The sequence below is a fragment of the Chiloscyllium plagiosum genome, unplaced genomic scaffold (assembly GCF_037043375.1).
Source record: "Chiloscyllium plagiosum isolate Xiang-an unplaced genomic scaffold, Cpla_swu_hap1 HiC_scaffold_26, whole genome shotgun sequence".
Classification (NCBI taxonomy): Eukaryota; Metazoa; Chordata; class Chondrichthyes; order Orectolobiformes; family Hemiscylliidae; genus Chiloscyllium; species Chiloscyllium plagiosum.
Window position 1 is genome coordinate 782977 of NW_028270164.1, and position 20395 is coordinate 803371.

General features: G+C 44.9%; 1 protein-coding gene across 1 annotated transcript in view; it reads right to left on the minus strand.

Moving 5' to 3' along the window:
* Nucleotides 1-20395, minus strand: part of slc16a4 (solute carrier family 16 member 4) — a 108602-nt gene that overhangs the window by 14897 nt on the left and 73310 nt on the right. Inside the window, exons 6-8 of the mRNA XM_043718885.2 lie at nt 19184-19345; nt 15094-15687; nt 119-330 (exon numbers count right to left, since the gene is read on the minus strand). Of these exons, the coding sequence (XP_043574820.1) occupies nt 119-330; nt 15094-15687; nt 19184-19345 (968 nt within the window). The remainder of the gene's footprint in view (nt 1-118; nt 331-15093; nt 15688-19183; nt 19346-20395) is intronic.

Sequence of the window (20395 nt, forward strand, 5' to 3'; positions counted from 1 at the left end):
TATTTCTGACGAAGGATCACTAAACACGAAACATTAGTATGATTTCTCTCCACTGCCAGACTTGCTGTCCATTTCCAGCAATTTCTGTTTTCATAAAGAGGAAATGCTTGTGCTTTACCAAGACAGGAAGCAGCAGGGCCATATATCCACCACAGAACACAGCAAAGAATATGGCGTATGTCATTAGCTGAGCATAGGTGGTTGCCATTGGAGCCAAGAGGTTGGAGAGGCCACACAAGAGAAGGTAGGCTTTGTGGTAGTGGTACTTGCTGGCGTAGTTCTGGTCAGCTATCCACCCTGAAGCAAGTTGGGCCAAAGTCTCTGTTATACCTGAAAACACAAGAGATGCGGTAGGTTGCTTACAACTAAATTTGCATTTACACATTATTATGTGGGTAACATGTCCAGAAACAATTCATTCAAGAAAGCAGTATACTGAATCAAAAAGAAAATTAGGATGGCAGCTAAAAGTTTGGTCAATGAGCTCAGTTTTAAGGACCATCTTAAAGGAGGAACGAGATAGTGAACATTATGAAGTGATAAACATTGGCCTGAAGCAACTTTTGTATCATTATGGTTTGAGTTAGTATGTTTCCTATCTAATTTTTTACCTTCGCTGATTCTCACTGGCATTTGGTTCCATGAATGCCTTGTACTTCTGCTCTGCCATCCACCGCTTATATGTAGCATTTGCTTCTAAGACAGGAGGTTACAGATTCAAATCTCATTCCAGAAATCGGAGCATAAACTCCAGACGAGACTTGCACTTATTAGGGTGGCACAGAGAGAGTGCTGCCTGGTTGCAGGGCACTTTAGAAGAATGAGGTGTGAAACTGAAGTCACATCTGTCATAGAGTCATAGAGACGTACAGCACAGAAACAGACCCTTCGGTCCAACCTGTCCATGCCGACCAGATATCCCAACCCAATCTAGTCCCACCTCCAAACCCTTCCTATTCATATACCCATCCAAATGCCTCTTAAATGTTGGAATTGTACCAGCCTCCACCACTTTCTCTGGCAGCTCATTCCATACATGTACCACCCTGTGCATGAAAAAGTTGCCCCTTAGGTCTCTTTTATATCTTTCCCCTCTCACCCTAAACCTATGCCGTCTAGTTCTGGACTCCCCAACCCCAGGGAAAAGACTTTGTCTATTTACCCTAGCCATGCCCCTCATGATTTTATAAACCTCTATAAGGTCACCCCTCAGCCTCCGACACTCCAGGGAAAACAGCCCCAGCCTGTTCAGCCTCTCCCTGTTACTCAGATCCTCCAACCTGGCAACATCCTTGTAAATCTTTTCTGAACCCTTTCAAGTTTCACAACATCTTTCCGATAGGAAGGAGACCAGAATTGAACACAATATTCCAACAGTGGCCTTACCAATGTCCTGTACAGCCGCAACATGACCTCCCAACCCCTTTACTTAATACTCTGACCAATAAAGGAAAGCATACCAAACGCCTTCTTCACTATCTTATCTATCTGCGACTCCACTTTCAAGGAGCTATGAACCTGCACTCCAAGGTCTCTTTGTTCAGCAACACTCCCTAGGACCTTACCAATAAGTGTATAAGTCCTACTAAGATTTGCTTTCCCAAAATGCAGCACCTTGCATTTATCTGAATTAAATTCCATCTGCCACTTCTCAGCCCATTGGTTCATCTGGTCCAGATCCTGTTGTAATCTGAGGTAACCCTCTTCACTGTCCACTACATCTCCAATTTTGGTGTCATCTGCAAACTTACTAACTATACCTGTTATGCTCGCACCCAACCTCCTGGATGGACTGTGAAAGATCCCATGGTTACATTTCAAAGAAGAAAAGGAGTGCCCTGGCCAATGTCTATCACGCAACCAGTATCCGAATGTCATTCGTGTGTACTGGAGCATCATTGGCTGTCAAACACTTTGGGTTTCCATGAGGTGGCGAAAGGCACTTTGTAAATGCTATTCTTTCTTGTGTTTCCCCTTTTTTGTTCAAATGATTATTCTTCCTGTGTGCTAAGGACACGATGTTTAACAGTAACTTGTATTTATAAAGCACCTTGAATTTAGGAACCTATTCCAGAGAGCTTCATAAAGCAGCACTTGCTCACTAAGTTTTATTAAGAAGATATTAGATTAGATTAGATTAGATTCCCAACAGGGTAGAAACAGGCCCTTCGGCCCAACAAGTCTACACCGACCCTCTGAAGAGCAGCCGACCCAGACCCATTCCCCTATATTTACCCCTGACTAATGCACCTCACACTATGGGCAATTTAGCATGGCCAATTACCTAATCTTTGGACTGTGGGAGGAAACTGGAGCAGCTGGAGGAAACCCACGCAGGCACAGGGAGCATGGGCAAACTCCACACAGACAGTTGCCCGAGACAGGAATTTCACTCGGGTCCCTGGCACTAAGAGGCAGCAGTGCTAACCACTGAGCGATGAACTGAGGAGAAGTCAAGGATATAAGAATAGAGGGTTTTTTGAAACAGGAGATCTGTAGCAATTGACAGGCTGAAAGAAGCAAATTCGTGAATGCAGGATTGTGTCAACTGAAATCTTTTCCTCAGGAACAAGAGGAGGTCATTAATCTCCTTCAGCCTATTGCAGCATCATTGATCCTGGTTAATCTACATCAATCCTATTTCTCCATCTTTGCTTCATATTCCTCAACACCTGTAATGTAACAATAACTATAAAGGGAATAGGGAATGGAGAAGCAAGAGATAAGAGAGAAGGCCAAAATGCATAGTTAGATTCCACTGTTGATATCTTGTTGCAAATGAAGCTTGTTGCTGGATTTAGTAGTGATTCTTTGAGCCAGTTTAAGCCTGTACATTCTGGCAACAGACCAAAGGTTAGTGAGTTCTTCTGGCTAGAGTGAGAGAATGGAAATACACAAATGCCAGATGCAAAATATCCCAGCTATGAATCAAATCATAAACAGCAGGGGAACAACTGAAGGCATACAGGAGAGTGGAGTATATTGACAGAATATCCATGAAACGTATAAAAGGGCAACTAGAATTGTTCAGAGAGTCATTGGATGGATGCCCCAGCAACTCAACCCTGAACCCCAATTTCATCCCCATCAGGAACCCAGTCTTGTTCCATCAAGAGGGTCTGGGAGCAGATTGGAACACCCAGGATTTGTTTAGACTCGAGATGGAGAAACTTAGGTGAGTCAAGCGACTGTTCTAAATAAATGTCACACAGTAAGTTCAAAGTCACCTTCATTACTAAATTGTCGCCGAGCTCTCACTGATCTGTGTGACTCAGTTAAGTCAAAACAATGTTCTTACCATTGGAATCCAATCTGGCTTAACACTTACAAGCTAGCCACCCTGCTATAGAAAGGAAATTATTAAATTGGAGAGAGTTCAGAACAGATTTACTCGGATGTTGCTGGGAGTGGAGGGTTTAAGTTATAAAAATTGGCTGGATAGGATGGGACTTGCTTCACTGGAGTGTAGGAGATTGAGGGCTGACTTTTGGAAGGTTTCTAAAATCATGAGGGGTATAGATAATAGATAAGACGAATAGATAAGCTGAATTGCAAGGGTCTTTTCTCTATAGTAGGGGAGTTATATTTTTAAGGTGAGAGAAACAAGTTTTAAAAAGGACATGAGGAGAAAGAGTGGTGTGTGGAATGAACTGCCAGAGAAAGTGGTGGACGTGGGTACAGTTACAACATTTAAAAGACATTTGGATAAGTACCTGAGTAGAAAAGGTTTGAAGGGATTTGGTTCAAACATAGACAAGTAGGACCAGTTTGGTTTGGGAAGCATGGTGAACATGGACTAGTTGGATTGAAGGGGATGTTTCCATGTTGTACAATTCTTAGGAGAAAGTGAGGACTGCAGATGCTGGAGATCAGAGTGGAGAGTGTGGTGCTGGAAAAGCGCAGCAGATCAGGCAGCATCCAAGGAGCAGAAGAATCGACATTTCGGGCATCAGCCCTTCATCGGGAATCTATAGCTCTATAACTATAGCTAAACGGAATCTTCCTGTTAATTAATCCATGGGGTGTGAAGGTCACCCAAAAGGCCAACACTTGCTCACTCTCGTTGTATTTGAGAAGACGATGCTGTTCTTGGAGATGATCACTTGTCAGCACAAATCTGGGTGTTAGGAGAAGGTGAGGACTGGAGATCAGACTCAAAAAGTGTGGTGCTGGAAAAGCACAGCCAGCCAATCAGGCAGCATCCAAGGAGCAGGAGTCAACATTTAAAGATAAGGTGGGGGGGAACATTGATTGCATTGGAGGGTCCCAAAGCAGAAGATGAGTGTTCTTCCTCCAAGCTCGGGTGGCTAGAATTTGGCAGTGGCAGTGGCCCAGGACTTGCATGTCCATGGTGGAGTGGGAGGGGAAGTTGAAGCGTTCAGCCACAGGCCAGTAGAGTTGATTGGTGTGTGCGTCCCAGAGATGTTCCCTGAAATATTCTGCAAGTTGGCGTCCAACGTCAGGGAGACCACATTGAGAGCAATGCACACAGTAGATGAGGTGCAGGAAATTGTCTTTCAGATGTGGAAGGATCCTTTGGGGCCTTGGATGGAGGTGAGGGGGGGGGAAGGTGTGGGTGCAGGTTTGTACATCTGTTGCGTTGGCAAGGGAAAGTGTAGGGTGGTTGGTGGGGTGCGTGGACCTAATGAAGGAGTCACGGAGGGAATGGTCTCTGCGGAATGCTGAAAGGGGTGGGGAGGGAAATATATCTCTGGTGGTGGAGTCTGACTGTAGGTAGCAGAAATGGCGGAGGATGGCGAGTTGTATCTGAAGGTTGGTGGGGTGGAAGGTGAGGACTGGGGGATTCGGCCCTCCAACCACATGGCATCAATCTCAAGTTCACCAGGTTCCTGATCTCCCTTCCCTCCACCTTATCCCACATCCAACCCTCCAACTTGGCACCACCCTCTTGAACGGTCCTACCTGTCCATCTTCCCTTCCACCTATCCACTCCACCCTCCCCACTGACATATCACCATCATCCCTCACCTTCATATACCTATTGCCTTCCCAGCCACCTTCCCCCAGCACCAACCCCTCCCATTTATCTCTCAGGCATCTTGGGCCCCATCGCACATTCTTGATGAAAGGCTTATGCTCGAAACTTCGACTCTCCTCCTCCTCCTCAGATGCTGCCTGACTGGCTGTGCTTTTCCAGCACCACCCTTTTTGACACAAACCTAGATATTGTCTAAGTCTTGCTGCATTTTACTTCTCAATTTGCTCAGAAAATCCATGATATTACATCTCCCACAGGACATGAAATCTCACAGTCACCACAAGTTAACCAAATTAATCTGGACCCTATTTGTTGTCTGTTAGCAACAAGGGGATCAGAGAGAAGTGTCAGCAGCAAGCAGATCACTGACCGTGGAGTTCATAGAAACATAGAAAATAGGTGCAGGAGTAGCCCATTTGGCCCTTCAAACCTACACCACCACTCAATATGATGATGGGTTAATCGTGCAATCTCAGCATCCCACTCCCACTTTCTCTCATACCACTTGATCCTTTTTGCCCGAAGGCTACATCCATGAATATATTTAACAAACTGGCCCCTACAGCTTTCAGTGGGAGAGAATAGGTGGCACGGTGGCTCAGTGGTTAGCACTGCTGCCTCATAGTGTCAGGATCCCAGGTCCCACCTTGGGCAACTATCTGTGTGGAATTTGCACATTCTCCCAGTGTCTGCGTGGGTTTCCTCCTGGTGCTCTGGTTTCCTCCCACGATCCAAAGATGTGCAGGTCAGGTGAATTGGCCATGCTACATTAATGCATCTAACACTGCAGGCAGTCAGGGTTGAATGTAGGGGAATGGGTTGCTCTTCGGCGGGTCGGTGTGGACTTGTCAGGCCGAAGGGCCTGTTTCCATACTGTAGGGAATCTAATCTAATCTAAATTCCACAGGTTCACAACTCAGTGAAGAAATTCTTCCTTATCTCAGACCTGAATAGCTTACCCTTTATTCTTAGATGGTGACCCTCAGTTTTGGACTTCCCCAACATCAGGAACATTCTTCTCACAGCTGGCCTGTCCACTCCTATCAGGATTTTATATGCTTCTTTGAGATTCCCTCTCATTCCTCTAAGTTCCAGTGAGTACAAGCCCAATTGATCCAGTCTTTCCTGATATGTCAGTCCTGCCAGCCCAGGGATCAGTCTGGTGAACCTTCACTGGCCTCCCTCAATAGCAAATTTGACGGAGGTTGGTCCTTTTTTTTGGGTCACCATGGCCAAGGGAGTTCCGCACTGTCGGAGGGTCAGCGCCGAGGGAGGGCCGCACTGTCGGAGGGTCAGCGCCGAGGGAGGGCCGCACTGTCGGAGGGCCAGCGCCGAGGGAGGGCCGCACTGTCGGAGGGCCAGCGCCGTCGGAGGGCCAGCGCCGAGGGAGGGCCGCACTGTCGGAGGGCCAGCGCCGAGGGAGGGCCGCACTGTCGGAGGGCCAGTGCCGAGGGAGGGCCGCACTGTCGGAGGGCCAGCGCCGAGGGAGGGCCGCACTGTCGGAGGGCCAGCGCCGAGGGAGGGCCGCACTGTCGGAGGGCCAGCGCCGAGGGAGGGCCGCACTGTCGGAGGGCCAGCGCCGAGGGAGGGCCGCACTGTCGGAGGGCCAGCGCCGAGGGAGGGCCGCACTGTCGGAGGGCCAGCGCTGTCGGAGGGCCAGCGCCGAGGGAGGGCCGCACTGTCGGAGGGCCAGCGCCGAGGGAGGGCCGCACTGTCGGAGGGCCAGCGCCGAGGGAGGGCCGCACTGTCGGAGGGCCAGCGCCGAGGGAGGGCCGCACTGTCGGAGGGCCAGCGCCGAGGGAGGGCCGCACTGTCGGAGGGTCAGCGCCGAGGGAGGGCCGCACTGTCGGAGGGTCAGCGCCGAGGGAGGGCCGCACTGTCGGAGGGTCAGCGCCGAGGGAGGGCCGCACTGTCGGAGGGTAACAGTACTGAGGGAGTGCCACACTGTCAGAGGGTCAGTACCGAGGGAGTGCCACACTGTCGGAGGGTCAGTACTGAGGGAGTGCCACACTGTCGGAGGGTCAGTGCTGAGGGAGCGGTGCACTGTCGGAAAATCAGTACTGTACCCTATTCCAACTTTCTCCCCGCATCCTTTGATCTATTTAATTCTAAGAAATTTTGCGACACTTTTCTTAAAAGTCTTAAATGTGTTGGCCTCAACAGTTTCCTGTGGCAGAGAATTCCACTGGCTCCCCACTCTCTGGGTGAAGACACTTCTGATCTCAGTCATAAATGGCTGAGCCCTCAGGCTGAAACTCCAGACTTTCTGGCCATCTCAGGAATCCACCTGAATAACCTGTGTGCGCCTTGTAGAAGGTAGACAAGCTTTGGGGAGAAAGGAGGTGAGTTCCTCACTGCAGGATTCCTAGCCTCTGACCTGCCATTGCCACAATATTTATTTGGTGAGTTCAGTTAAGTTTCTAGTCACTGGTAACCCCATAGTTGATGATAGTGGAGAATCTGTATGGTAATACATAATGTCAAAGGGCAATGGTAAAATTCTCTGCTTCAGTATCTGAGAATGGCAGACTTAGAGAATCCCTACAGCGTAAATCGATACAGTCAGCCCATTGAACCTGCAAAGAACATTATGCCTAGACCTAGCCCCACCCCCCCACCCCACTCAATCCCTGTAACCCTGCATAACCCATGGCTAACCCACCTAACCTGCACATCCCTGGACACTGCAGACAATTTAACACGGCCAAACTACCAACCTGCCCATCTTTGGACTGTGGGTGGAAACCGGAGCACCCGGAGGAAATCTGCATAGTCACAGGAAGAATGTGCAAACTCCACACAGACAGTAGGGGATCGAACCCAGATCTCTGGCACTGTGAAGCAGCAGTGCTAACCCTGAGCATGAAAATAATACAATCATCTGTGAACATTCCCACTTCTATCCTTATAATGGAAGTTCATTGATGAAGTAGCAGATGATGGTTGGGCCTAGGACATTAACCAGAGGAAATCCTGCAGAGATGTTCTGGAGCTGAGATGAATAACCTCCAACAACCAGGACCATCTTTCTATGTGCCAGGAACAATTCCAACCAGCAGAGAGCTTGTCCCTGATACCCATTGATTCCAGTTTCTGAGGGATCCTTGATGCCACACGCAGTTAAAATGTAGTCTCAAAGGCTGTTACTCTCACCTCCCCTCTGGAATTCAGCTCTTCTGTCCATGTTTGACCCAAGGCTGCAATGAGGTCAGGAGCTAGGTGGTCCTGGTGGAACCCAAACTGGGTGTCACTGAGCAGGTGCTGCTTGATAGCATTGTTTACTGATGATCGGGAGTAGGCTAATGGGGCGGTAATTGGCTGGGTTGGATTTGTCCTGAGTTTTATGTAAGGACAGACCTGGGCAGTTTTCCACATTATTGGGTAGATGCCAGTTTTGCAATGGTACTGGAACAACTTGGCTACGGGGAGTAGCATGTTCTGTAGCACAGTCTGGAATACAAGAGTGAATCGAATTGACTAAAGACTGGCATCTGTGATGCTGGGGACAATTGGAGGAGCCTAAGGTGGCTCACCCACTTGACACTTCTGGCTGAAGACTGTTGTGAATGGTTCAGCCTTAGCTTTTGCACTGATGTGTTGGACACTTCCTTCGTTAAAGATGGGGATCTTTGTGGAGCCTCCTGGGGGAGTGCTGAATTATCACACGTGCAATCTTTCAGATCAAACCTCGTTCCAGTTGGTTTTACAGCCAGTGATTCAAGATCCCATGACAGAAGTTTGAAGAAGAGCAGAAGATTCTTCCAATTGTCCGAAGCAATGATCTGATCATTTTGGAAAGACAAACCAGTGCAGCACTTATACATTTAATGGTAAGGTCCTGGGGAGTGTTGCTGAACAAAGAGACCTTGGAGTGCAGGTTCATAGCTCCTTGAAAGTAGAATCACAGGTAGACAGGGTAGTGAAGGTGTCATTTGGTACACTTGCCTTTCCTGGTCAGTGCATTGAATATAGGCGTTAGGATTTCATAAAATGGTTGTACAGGACATTGGTTAGGCAATTTATGGAATGCTAAGTACAACTCTGGTCTCCCTGCTATAGGAAGGACATTCTGAAACTTAAAAGCATTCAGAAAAGATTTACAAGAATGTTGCTGGGGTTGAGGGTTTGAGCTAGAGAGACGCTGAATGGACTGGGGCCTGTTTTCGGAGGCAGAAGGGTGACCTTATAGATGTTTATAAAATCATGAAGGGCACGGATAGGGTGAATAGCCAAGGTCTTATTCCCAGGGTAGGGGAGTCCAAAAATGGAAGGCATAGGTTTACGGTGAGAAAGAAAAGGTATAAAAGGGATCTAAGGGGCAACATTTTCATACAGAGGGTGGTGCATGTATGGAATGAGCTGCCAGAAGAAGTGGTGGAGAACCTAGAACAGTACAGTATAGGAATGGGCTATTCAGCATATGTTGTTGTGCCAAACATGACACCAGATTAAACGAATCTCTTGAGCCTGTCCTGGATCCATATCCTTCCATTCCTTGCATGTCCATGTGCTTATCTAAAAGCCCCTTAAATGCCTCTATTGTACCTGCCTCCACCACCATCCCTGACAGTGCATTCCAGACCCCTACCACTCTATAAAAAAAACTTGCCCCTCACATCTCCTTTGAACCCCAACCTCCCACCATTAACTATAAACTTTTCCCTAACACTTGATCTCCCAAAGTGTAGGATCTCGCTTACCCAGATTAAACTCATCTGAATTTCTCTGCCCATATCTGCAACTGATCTATATCCAGCTGTATTATTTGACAACTTTCTACACTATCCACAACACCACCAATCTTTGTATCGTCTGCAAATATACTAACTCACCTAGCTCCATTTTTTTATATATATCAGAAACAGCAGAGGTCCCAGTATGGATTACTGTGGAACACCACTAGTCATGGACCATCAGCCAGATAAACACCTTTCCACCATTACTCTCTGCCTACTCTGGGAAAGCCAATTCTGAATCCGTGCAGCCAAGTCACCATGGATTCTATGCATCTTAATCTCGAAGGACCTTGTCAAAAGTCTTACTAAAATCCATGCAAACAACATTCACAGCTCTACTTTATTGATCACCTTCGTCACCTCCTCAAAAAATTCACATGACTAAGACATGATCTGTCCTGCACAAAGCCATGCTGACTATCCCTAATAAGTCTATACTTTCCCAAATGCGTGTAAACCCTATTCCTGAGGATTCTCTCAGATAGCTTCCCAACTACTGACATGAGGCTGAAGTCTGTAGTTTTCTGGATAATCCCTATTTCCCTTCTTGAACAGAGGAACATATTAGCTACTCACCAGTTCTCAGGGACCTCTCCAGTGGCCAGCGAGGATACAAGGATCTTGGTCAAGACCCCAGCAATCTCCTCTCTTGGCTCTCTCAATAACCTGGGGTAGGTACCATTTGGGATATGGGCACTTATTCACCTTAATGCTCTTCAAAAGACTGAACACCACTTCTTTCTTGATCTTAAAATGACTTTGCATATTATCATGCTTCACACTAATCTCTCTAACCTCCATATCCTTCTCCTGGGTGAATACTGACACAAAGTGGGCGGCACGGTGGCACAGTGGTTAGCACTGCTGCCTCGCAGCGCCAGAGACCCGGGTTCAATTCCCGCCTCAGGCGACTGACTGTGTGGAGTTTGCACGTTCTCCCCGTGTCTGCGTGGGTTTCCTCCCACAGTCCAAAGATGTGCAAGTCAGATGAATTGGCCATGCTAAATTGCCCGTAGTGTTAGGTAAAGGGGTAAATGTAGGGGTATGGGTGGGTTACGCATCGGCGGGTCGGTGTGGACTTGTTGGGCCGAAGGGCCTGTTTCCACACTGTAAGTAATCTAATCTAATCTAATCTAATCTAATCTAAAAAAGTACTCAGTTTAGGATCTCACTCACATCCTCTGCCTCCAAGCACAAGTCCTTTATCCTTGAGTGGCCCTATCTTCTCCCTTGTTATCTTCATGTTTTTAATATACGCATAGAATGCCTTGGGATTCTCTTTAATCCAACTTGCCAAGATATAAAATAATCAGAGGGTTAGATAAGGTGGACAGTAAGAGCCTTTTTCCTTGGATGGTAAAGGCTAACATGAGGGGACATAGTTTTAAATTGAGGGATGATAGATTTAGGATAGATATCAGGGGTATTTCTTTACTCAGAGAGTAGTAGGGGTGTGGAACGGCCTGCCTGCAACAGTAGTAGACTCACTGACATTAAGGGCATTTAAATGAGCATTGGACAGATATAATGGAACGGTGTAGGTTAGATGGGCATCAGATTAATTTCACAGGTCGTAGCAACATCGAGGGCCGAAGGGCCTGTACTGTGCTGTAACATTCTCTGTTCTCTGTCATTTCATGGCCCCTTCTTGCTCTCCCAATTCCTGGAGGAGTTCTCTCTTGGCTTCCTGATATTCCTCATGGGCCCTGTCGGATTTTAGCTTCCTAATCTTACATATGCTTCTTTTTTGCCTTTTGATTAAACGGACAACCTCCCTCATTATCCAAGGGTCCCTTGCCTTCTTTGTCCTTCCTCCTTACTGGAGCATGTCGGTCCTGAACTCTCATCAGTCGGTCTTTATACAGTTCCCACGTCAAATGTGGACCTGTCCGATAACAGCTCCCACCGATTAACACTCCCAAGCTCCAGCCTAATACTGTTGTAATTTGCCCTCCCCCCAGTTTAGTACTCCCACAAAGTTCTGACTTATCCTTATGCATAGTTATCTTAAAACTTAAGGAAGCCGGTACAATTTCAACATTGGAATCTGGATGGGTATATGAATAGGAAGGGTTTAAGAGGGATATGGGCCAAATGCTGCCAAACGGGACTAGATTTATTTAGGTTTTCTGGACGAAAGATCTATTTCCGTACTAAGCATCTTTATGATACTATGATATCTGTGGAAAGTGATTCATTTGTATCAGAGGATGTGATAAATGTGTCCTTCTCCAATGAATGAAAAATAAAATTTATATTCATTAAGAATTATGTTTATGAAGAATGTTTATCAATCTCTCAATGTCATAAAATTGCCTCCCATCAGACATTTCTTTACTCATCGTAGTAAGGGTGTGGAATGCCCTGCCTGCAACAGTAGTGGACTCACCAACATTAAGGGCATTTAATTGGTCATTGGATAGACATATGGATGAGAATGGAATAGTGTAGGTTAGATGGGCTTCAGATTGGCTTCACAGGTCGGTGTAACATTGTGGGCTGAAGGGCCTGTACTGGGCTGTAACGTTCTATGTTCTATTGTATGCACTGTTTGACCAGTGACAGACAATAAGTCAAAGTTTGCAGAACTTAGACCCAAACCCTTGAATGGTATTGGGCATTGTCCAGTTGTGCCCAATAGGACTCACGTTGCTGCAGTGCCACCTGGTAAAAAATGTGACAGTGCATTATTCTGGCCAGTGACCACAGGGCAGGACTTGGACAGGCAGTGATGTAGATTCAGAGCCAGTGTTAGCTCTGGAATGACCACCTCGGTCTAAATGGAAATTCAAATCACCATCAAGAATCTGGCATAACTGCTTATGGCCACAGTTTGAGATTTCTGCCTACAAAGCTTGGTCAGAGATCAGTAAAAACATGTACTGCTAGTTCAACACATCCCAATGACTAAATGTCTAACTCATACAATCAGAGGTCATGGTGTTGGTGAGGCTGAGTGTTCAAAGCCAGATTCTGCATAATTGGAAAGGGCTATTACTGTGAAAAAGCAGCATAGCCTTGACTTAATGTTGAGTTTAATTATTTTGGAGTATGAACATCTCCATCAATGTCTTTTACTCACCATCATACCCCAGAACCTGATATGTCATGGGTTCCTTTCAGCACAGCCATCCACTTTCAGGCACTCATGTCCCTCATTTTCACTTAGCTGGCTACTTTTTTCAAAAAGGGGAAAAACAAACTGGATGCAGAAATCAGAAACAAAATCAGAAATTGCTGGAAAGACTCAGCAAGTCAGGCAGCATTTGTAAAGCAAAAGCAGAATTAATGTTTCAGATCCAATGACCCTTCTTCAGAAAGGGTTTTGGAGAGGAATCACTGGACTCAAAATGTTAAATCTGTTTTCTTTCTACAGATGTTGTCTGACATGCTGAGTTTCGCCAATGACCTCTGTTTTTGTTTTACTCAGCCTTGACTTGATCTGGATGAGTCTCAGTGAACTCTGTCCCAGTAATGTTGCATTGGAAACTGACTGAAGGTATGTGACAACACTAAAGTTTGCAGAATTTGGGAAATTAAGGAAAAAGGTGTTCAAGAGTTTTTCCAACTTGAATTTGCACCAACTGGAGAATCCTGTGACAATGAAACGACTGAGGGAGAGATTGAAAGATGGTGGGACAGGAATCAGCAGGAGAAGCTCTCGGTTTGCTAGGCAACCATGTGAGAAGCAAAACTGAGGCCAGGCCAGAAAAATGAATGGTTCCTTTTTACAAAGAACAGATTTTAAACAAGCAACATTCAAGTCTCAACAGATTTCACAGAGAGAAATTCAGGCATAAACACATGGAGAACAGAAGCGTCTTTGTCAAAGCAGGATTGGACCAGTTCCTTGGACTGGTATTTTACGTCACAGTAGTAACACAAAATGATCCAGCTTAGCTCCAACCTCTTTAGCTGCTGAATTGCTGAAGCCACAGACCATGCTGAAGTCCTAGTCTGTGCCATGTTGCCATGTCATTACCATTCTTCTCAGTGGGTGGACAGGCAGTTAAATACAGTACTCAGCACAAAGTGACCCTTACTATGCTGAGCACGTACAGGATCAAATCAATATAAGGTCAAGTGTTTCTCTTGCAGCTCAGATCAAATGCACAAATCAGTCAGCCCGTGATACTCGCCTATCGTTCATTTAATGTGAAGCACAGACCCCAGACCCTGGCTATAATCCACAAACTCAGCTGACAGATTAAAACCCCTTATACTTGGTGCCCAGTGTAGGGATGAATGAATCCATGAGAGCTTCCAGTAATACTTTCTAATCCAGAAAGTAGCAAACAGTTTAGTCAAAAAAAAGCCATATTTGAGAACAGTAACAGCCAGCGTGAGAGATAGAGGATGTATTATGATAATATAAATACTGACATGTTTCATGTGTCTTCATGGATCTAGGGGCATTGTTCGGAGGCAGCAAAGGTTTCTCAATGTTCAGTCCTCATTCTTAGCCTGACCTTTATCCAATGTGGTCTTCAAACATTCTCAGATCAGTTCCAGCATAGACGGGCTGAATAAAGCTTCCTCCAACAATTTCAATAATCACTTTAACCTGAGGGGGAGAGTCTTCACTCGATCCCACATAGCTATATCTGTGGCTCCATATAACCAGATTTGCCTCAAGTCTATTTCCAAAGGCAGTTCAATTAAATATAATTGTGGCAGGAATGAATTCAAAAGTAAGTTTTTGATTTCATTTGAATTGGTCACAACTATTGATTCAGACAATGCAACATTGAACAAGATATACCCACTCTGTGTCACACACATCATTCTCAAAAGTAAAAAGAATTTGTTCTCAGTTTAATGTGAAACCAGGGACTTTATTCAGCCAATAAAGGAAATAGGGTTGGGGCTGTGAAAAAGTTCAGAAATTCTGCTCCAAAAGGCCAATATACTTATCCTTCACACAGAGTTGAACTGTTAACCCCAGTAAGTGGAATCCTGCTTTATTTGTACAGTTGGACTTACTAATCTTTTTACACTGAGTTATGGGGAGTGATTCAGGTGATTTCACAACTTGGTGGGAAGTTCAATGCACTCTAACTGGGAAATGTGTGGACATTCACAGCTAGACAGGTCAAAGGTCAGGTCCTTTTCTCTATCCTGGTGAGTTCTCTGTTGTTTCCCCAGTCCAGCTTCCCCAAATTAGAGTTACTGCTGCAAAAAGAGTGCACCAATCAGAATCAAGGATTTTGTTTCAAAATTGACAAGTCAAGAATGAGAATGTGTTTACGTTGTTAATGGAAACAATTCACTGAGCTCTCAACAAGAAAAGGTCCCTTCGGACAGTGAATTGAAACATAAATTCAAACACTAAGAGAAGATCTTTAGACTTGAACTCACCTGCAACAGAAATGATGAAGGATGCGTCCATGGCATCAATATCCAGTGTCTTAGCCCTGGCTGAGAGATGAAAGTAGGGAATAAAGTACGCTAACTGACTGAACACCACTGAGAATGTATAAATACTAAAGAAAGGATCCCGTAACAATGAAAAATCGAGAAGCTTCTCTTTGGGAGGAAGGCTTTGTATTCCCTTGTCCTTGCTCGAAAGGCCAACAGACCCAGTATGAGCCATTCGGAAAGTTACTTTGTCCAGAAAGGCTTTGCTCTCATGAGAGATACTGGATTCTGTCTCCACTCGGGAATGGTTAATGTTCAGGTTCTCATCCCTCAGGATACAGCTGTCATGATTCTTGGAAATGTCAAGGTGACCAATTGCTGAGTGGGACACACTGGAATTGCTCGTGATTAGGCAGCTTTCTGAATGCTTCATTGCTCCATTCTGAAAGAGGCTGCTGTGTGGAGATTTGAGTATGGTCCTGTCACATGGTGATTGTGAGGAAGTGACTTGGTGCTCATAGAGAGCGATGGGTCTCAGCAGCATGCTGGTAGCAATGAGGTTCAACATTATACCTCCCAAAATAAGCAAAGCACCTGGAAGGATGATACAAAAAACTCATGTTAACAAACCCATTGTTCTTTTTAGATCCCTGCACAGCTTCAAGTTGATGAGATGTTGATACAGTGAAATCAAGATGAGTCAATCCCAGGTGATCTATCCACACTGGGAGATTCCAGAGAGCAGAGAACAATCCTCAACTCAATTTGTCTACAAATTCACTGCCCACACGAAACAAATCCCTAAGGAAATACAAAGTAAAGCTGCAAAGTGTGAAAAATGTCTGTCTTCATGTTTTTTGTGTTCTACTCCTGCTACATGCGATGTTTGTTTGTCCCCAGTTTTCCCACTAGCTGTGTTGACTTCACTTTCTCTCTGCTCGAAAACACTAAATGTTCTCAGAGGTGTTCTTGCAGTTTGGATGGTCCTCACGCACAAAGAGATTCTGACGATGGATTGCCCAGAGCTCGGAGAATTCTCACACTAGCCTGCACTAACGCTATTCCAATTAGCTGCCCCTGTCACATGACAATCCTATTGGATGCCCTATTCTGCTGATGACAATAGCTGACATCCTGACACAAACAGGATGATGGGTTTTCCAAATTAGACTCATTACAATTTCACTGTATTTACATGGGAGCCACATGAGTAATATTCATACACCAACAACTTGCATTGATATGGCATCTTTAACATAGTAACATAACCCAGAGCCATTCATAGGTGCATTAACAAACAAAGTTTATCATTGAACCACATAAAACAATATTAATTGAACCCAAATCTTGCTCAACACTTACAAAAGGATGACAGAGAGGTTTTTGCAGGGTTCAGAATTCAGAATTCCAGAGTTTAGTGACCAGACAGTTGAGGAAATGTCACTGATGGTGTAATAGAAGTTGGGGGATGCTCAAGAATCCAGAATTACAGCAATGCAAATATTTCAGAGAGATTAAGGACTGGGGTACACAGAAATACAGAAGGATGTAGTCATGGGTGGATTTGAAAAGAAGGGTGTGAACTTTGAAACCAGGATGTTGGTTACCTGGGAGCTCACATCAGTCAACAGGTGCCCAAGACTTGGTGAGGGATAGGAAATAGGTGACGGAGATATTGATGACCACATGTTTACAGAGGGTAGAATGTGAGTGCACTGGAATAGTCATGTGGAGAAGGTATGGCTGAGGGTTTCAGCAGCAGATCAGCTGATGCTAGGGAAAAGTCAGGTGATGTGGCAGAGATGGGAATAGACAGTCTCTGTGACAGAGTCTAGATGCAAATTCACAACAAGTAGCAAGGCTCCACACATCAGGTTATAAAATGGAAAATAAATCAGAGAGTGTGCAGAAAAGATTGACATGATGTGTCCAATGTCAGTGACAGAATATTTGGGAGATAGTGGTTATTTGGTGGGAGTGAGGGATGGCTGTGGAAAGGATAATGAATAATCCAGAGTAACAACTGGCATTTTAAGTGCTCATCCAGACATTTCTTAAATGTTGAGAGAGTACCTGTCTCCACTATGCTCTCAGAAACAAAATAAACTTCAGATGCTGGAATCCAAGGTAGACACGTAGGAGGTTGAGAGAACATAGCAAGCCAGGCAGCATCAGGGGAGCTGCAGATGAAGTGGGTGGCGGGGACAGGATGGTGAGGTGGGCATAGATGAAGACAGGTGGAAGATACGAGCTGGTTGGTCGATGGGGGGAATGAATCTGCTAGGTGGCTGGGAGGAGTGGAAGGGAAGGGGAGAGGCAGGGAAGGGAGCCGAGGGGAAGGGAAGGGAAGGGAAGGGAGGCTATCTGAAATTGGAGAACTCAGTGTTGAGTCATCTGGGCTGTAGGCTGCCGAGGCAGAAGATGAGATGTCGTTCCTCCAGTTTGTTCCATGGTTCATTGGAAAGGGAGTGGGGAAGGGGAATTAAAATGGGCAGTGACTGGTCAGGTCACTCCTGTGGCCTCAACTGGACCTCCCAGTCACTGCCCATCCTCTGCAGCCTATAGCCCGGAGGACTCAATATTCAGTTCTCCGATTTCAAATAACCTCTCATCTCCCCCGACTCACACTCCATTCTTTGTGTATAAATGTTGCCCCTCATGTCATTTTTAAATCTTTCTCCTCTCACCTTAAAAATATGCCCCCTAGCCTTGAAATCCCCCACCCTAGGGAAAAGACACCTGCCATTCACCTTATCTATACCCCTTATGATTTTATAAACCTCTAGATGGTTACCCCTCAACCTTCTATACTTTAGTGAGTAAGGTCCCAGCCTATGCACCTTCCATGAAAAGGAGCCTAGAAATGCAGGAAGAGACCATTCAGCCCCTTGAGCCTTCTTTGCAGTTCTGGATCATGTACCTCAACACTATATCTCTGCACTCTCCCTCTGTCCCTTGATATCATCAGTAGCTAGAAATCTATTGATTTATGTTGAACTTACTTCTGTTGAGCTTCCGCAACTTCTAAAGTAGAAAATTCCAAAGATTCACTACTGTCTAAGTGAAGAATATCAACTAGGGGAAACATGCTTTCCGCATTGATCCTGTCTAAATCTTTAAAAATGTTGCAAGTTTCTACGAGATCATCTCACACTATTCTAAATTCCAGCAAATACAGACATACTCTCATCAATCTCTTCTAATGGGACCATCTCAGGAATCAGTCTGGGTGAACCTCCCTTGCCCTCTCTCTATTGAGTGCATTTTCCTTAGGCCAGGCGACCAGAACTGTCCACAATACTCCAGTCTCATCAATGTCTTCTACAAATGTCATAAGACATCCTTGCTCCTATATTCCAATTCTCTTGTGATCAAGGCCATTGGCCTTTCAAATTGTTTGCTACATCTGGTTGCTAACTTTCAATGACATATGAACAGGAACTCCTAGGTTCCTTTGGACATCAACACTTTCTAATCTCCTCTTCAATTTGTTGCCCTTTGCTGAATTCTAAAATTTGCCCAATCCTCATACTTAGAACATTTTTGGCAACTTTATATGCCTCCTTTCATTTTGCAAATAACATGAATTAACTAGAAACAATCCATTCTTGTTAAGATGAGTAGCACATGATATTTGGAAATTATATCATTTGCTGGGTGATAGGAGGTCTACATGGACAAGGAAAGATCTTCTCAGGGTAAGCTGTTTGAAAGGCCAATGAAGTAATCGATTCAGTTAATCAACAGCATTACTCAGACAACAGGAGTCTCCCAAAATGATTTTACCCAATTGTTCTCCTGAAGGTGCTGTTTCTTCTCTTCCATATTCCATATACATCATCAGTCAGGAAATTGCGAATTTCCACATAGTCAGCCATGAGCCGAGGCGATGGGGAGTAAAATTTCCATCGGTTTCCGATCTCCTGCCATAACCTCAGCAGAAACACCAGGGAAATGCCATAAAACACCATTACTGACATTTCTCTCTCCAATTTACCTACAAGTTTGTTTTGTTAAAAACCTCATTTTAAAACGTATGTTAGAATTTAATGCTTCACCATTAATAGATAATTAAAAAAACATTGCTCACCTTGCCAGTCATATTCTATTAACAGTAACTGTGTGAAAGGGGCGAGAGCAAAAGTCAGGCCCATTCCTGATCGTGCAATCGCGTAGGCAGTTGCTAGTCGTTTTTTGAAGTACTTTGCATGCATCACAGTTGCTGCTTGATAAAGAAAGGCAAAGCCGATTCCTGAAACAAATGTTCACAGATTAACTTGTATCAATTTGATTTCTCTGATCTTATTTACAGTCACAGCTAAAGCAGGATTATGAATGACCTGTTCCAAAGCAGGTCACAGGGCAGTGAGAACACCTATCAATTGGATCTTACCATCTCTTTGGTTTACCCATCTTAGAGCCCCCAGGATCATCTCTTCTACAGGACCGAGTCAGATTAGCAACTTTGGAAATTGGAGACGTGCACGTTTCCCATGTATAGGGATCTCAAGACATTCATTCACACAAAGAATGGTTCATGTGTGGAATGAACTTGCAGAGAAAGTGAATGCTGTTACAGTTACAATGTTTAAAAGACATTTAGCTAACCACACGAAGAAGAAATGTTTGGAGGGATATGGGCCAAGTGCAGGCAGGTGGGACGAGTTTAGTTTGGGATTATGGTCAGCATGGACTGGTTGGCTTGAAAGGTCTGCTTCGGTGCCGTATGACTCTAACTGTATCGTAGTGTGAGGCTATTAGAATTTAGACAGGCTCCTGCTTTTAATTCACGTGCTCATATTGCTCATTCGCTGAGCTTATGCTTCCAAGTCAAAACATTCATTCATCACAATGAATCAAATCTCCAGTTCTGCTAATCCAGGCTGGTCAAACCTTAAACCACTTACACATCTAAAAGAAGTATAACATTTCTTTAATGATACCGATGCTAATATGAATTCCAACATCATTTTATTTTGAAAAAAACATTGATGGCAATGTGAGCATCATTTATTGCCTTTGAGAGGATGGTGGTGAATCACTTTCTTGAATATTGTACAATGGACTGTGAATGACTGAGAACAGGAACAGGGATGTGAGCAAAGCGTTTTGCTTTGTACGGTGTAGAACATCATGCAAGAAGCAATTTAAACAGTCACAACAAATCCTTGCATAAGAGAAGGGTGCTGATTTGTTCAAAGTTGATGGATTGGTGTGGAGAAAACAATAGGAAACAATGTGCTCCCTAATCTCAAACAAGGCCCTGGGTTGGAATACGTTCCTTTTGCTAACCAAGAACAGA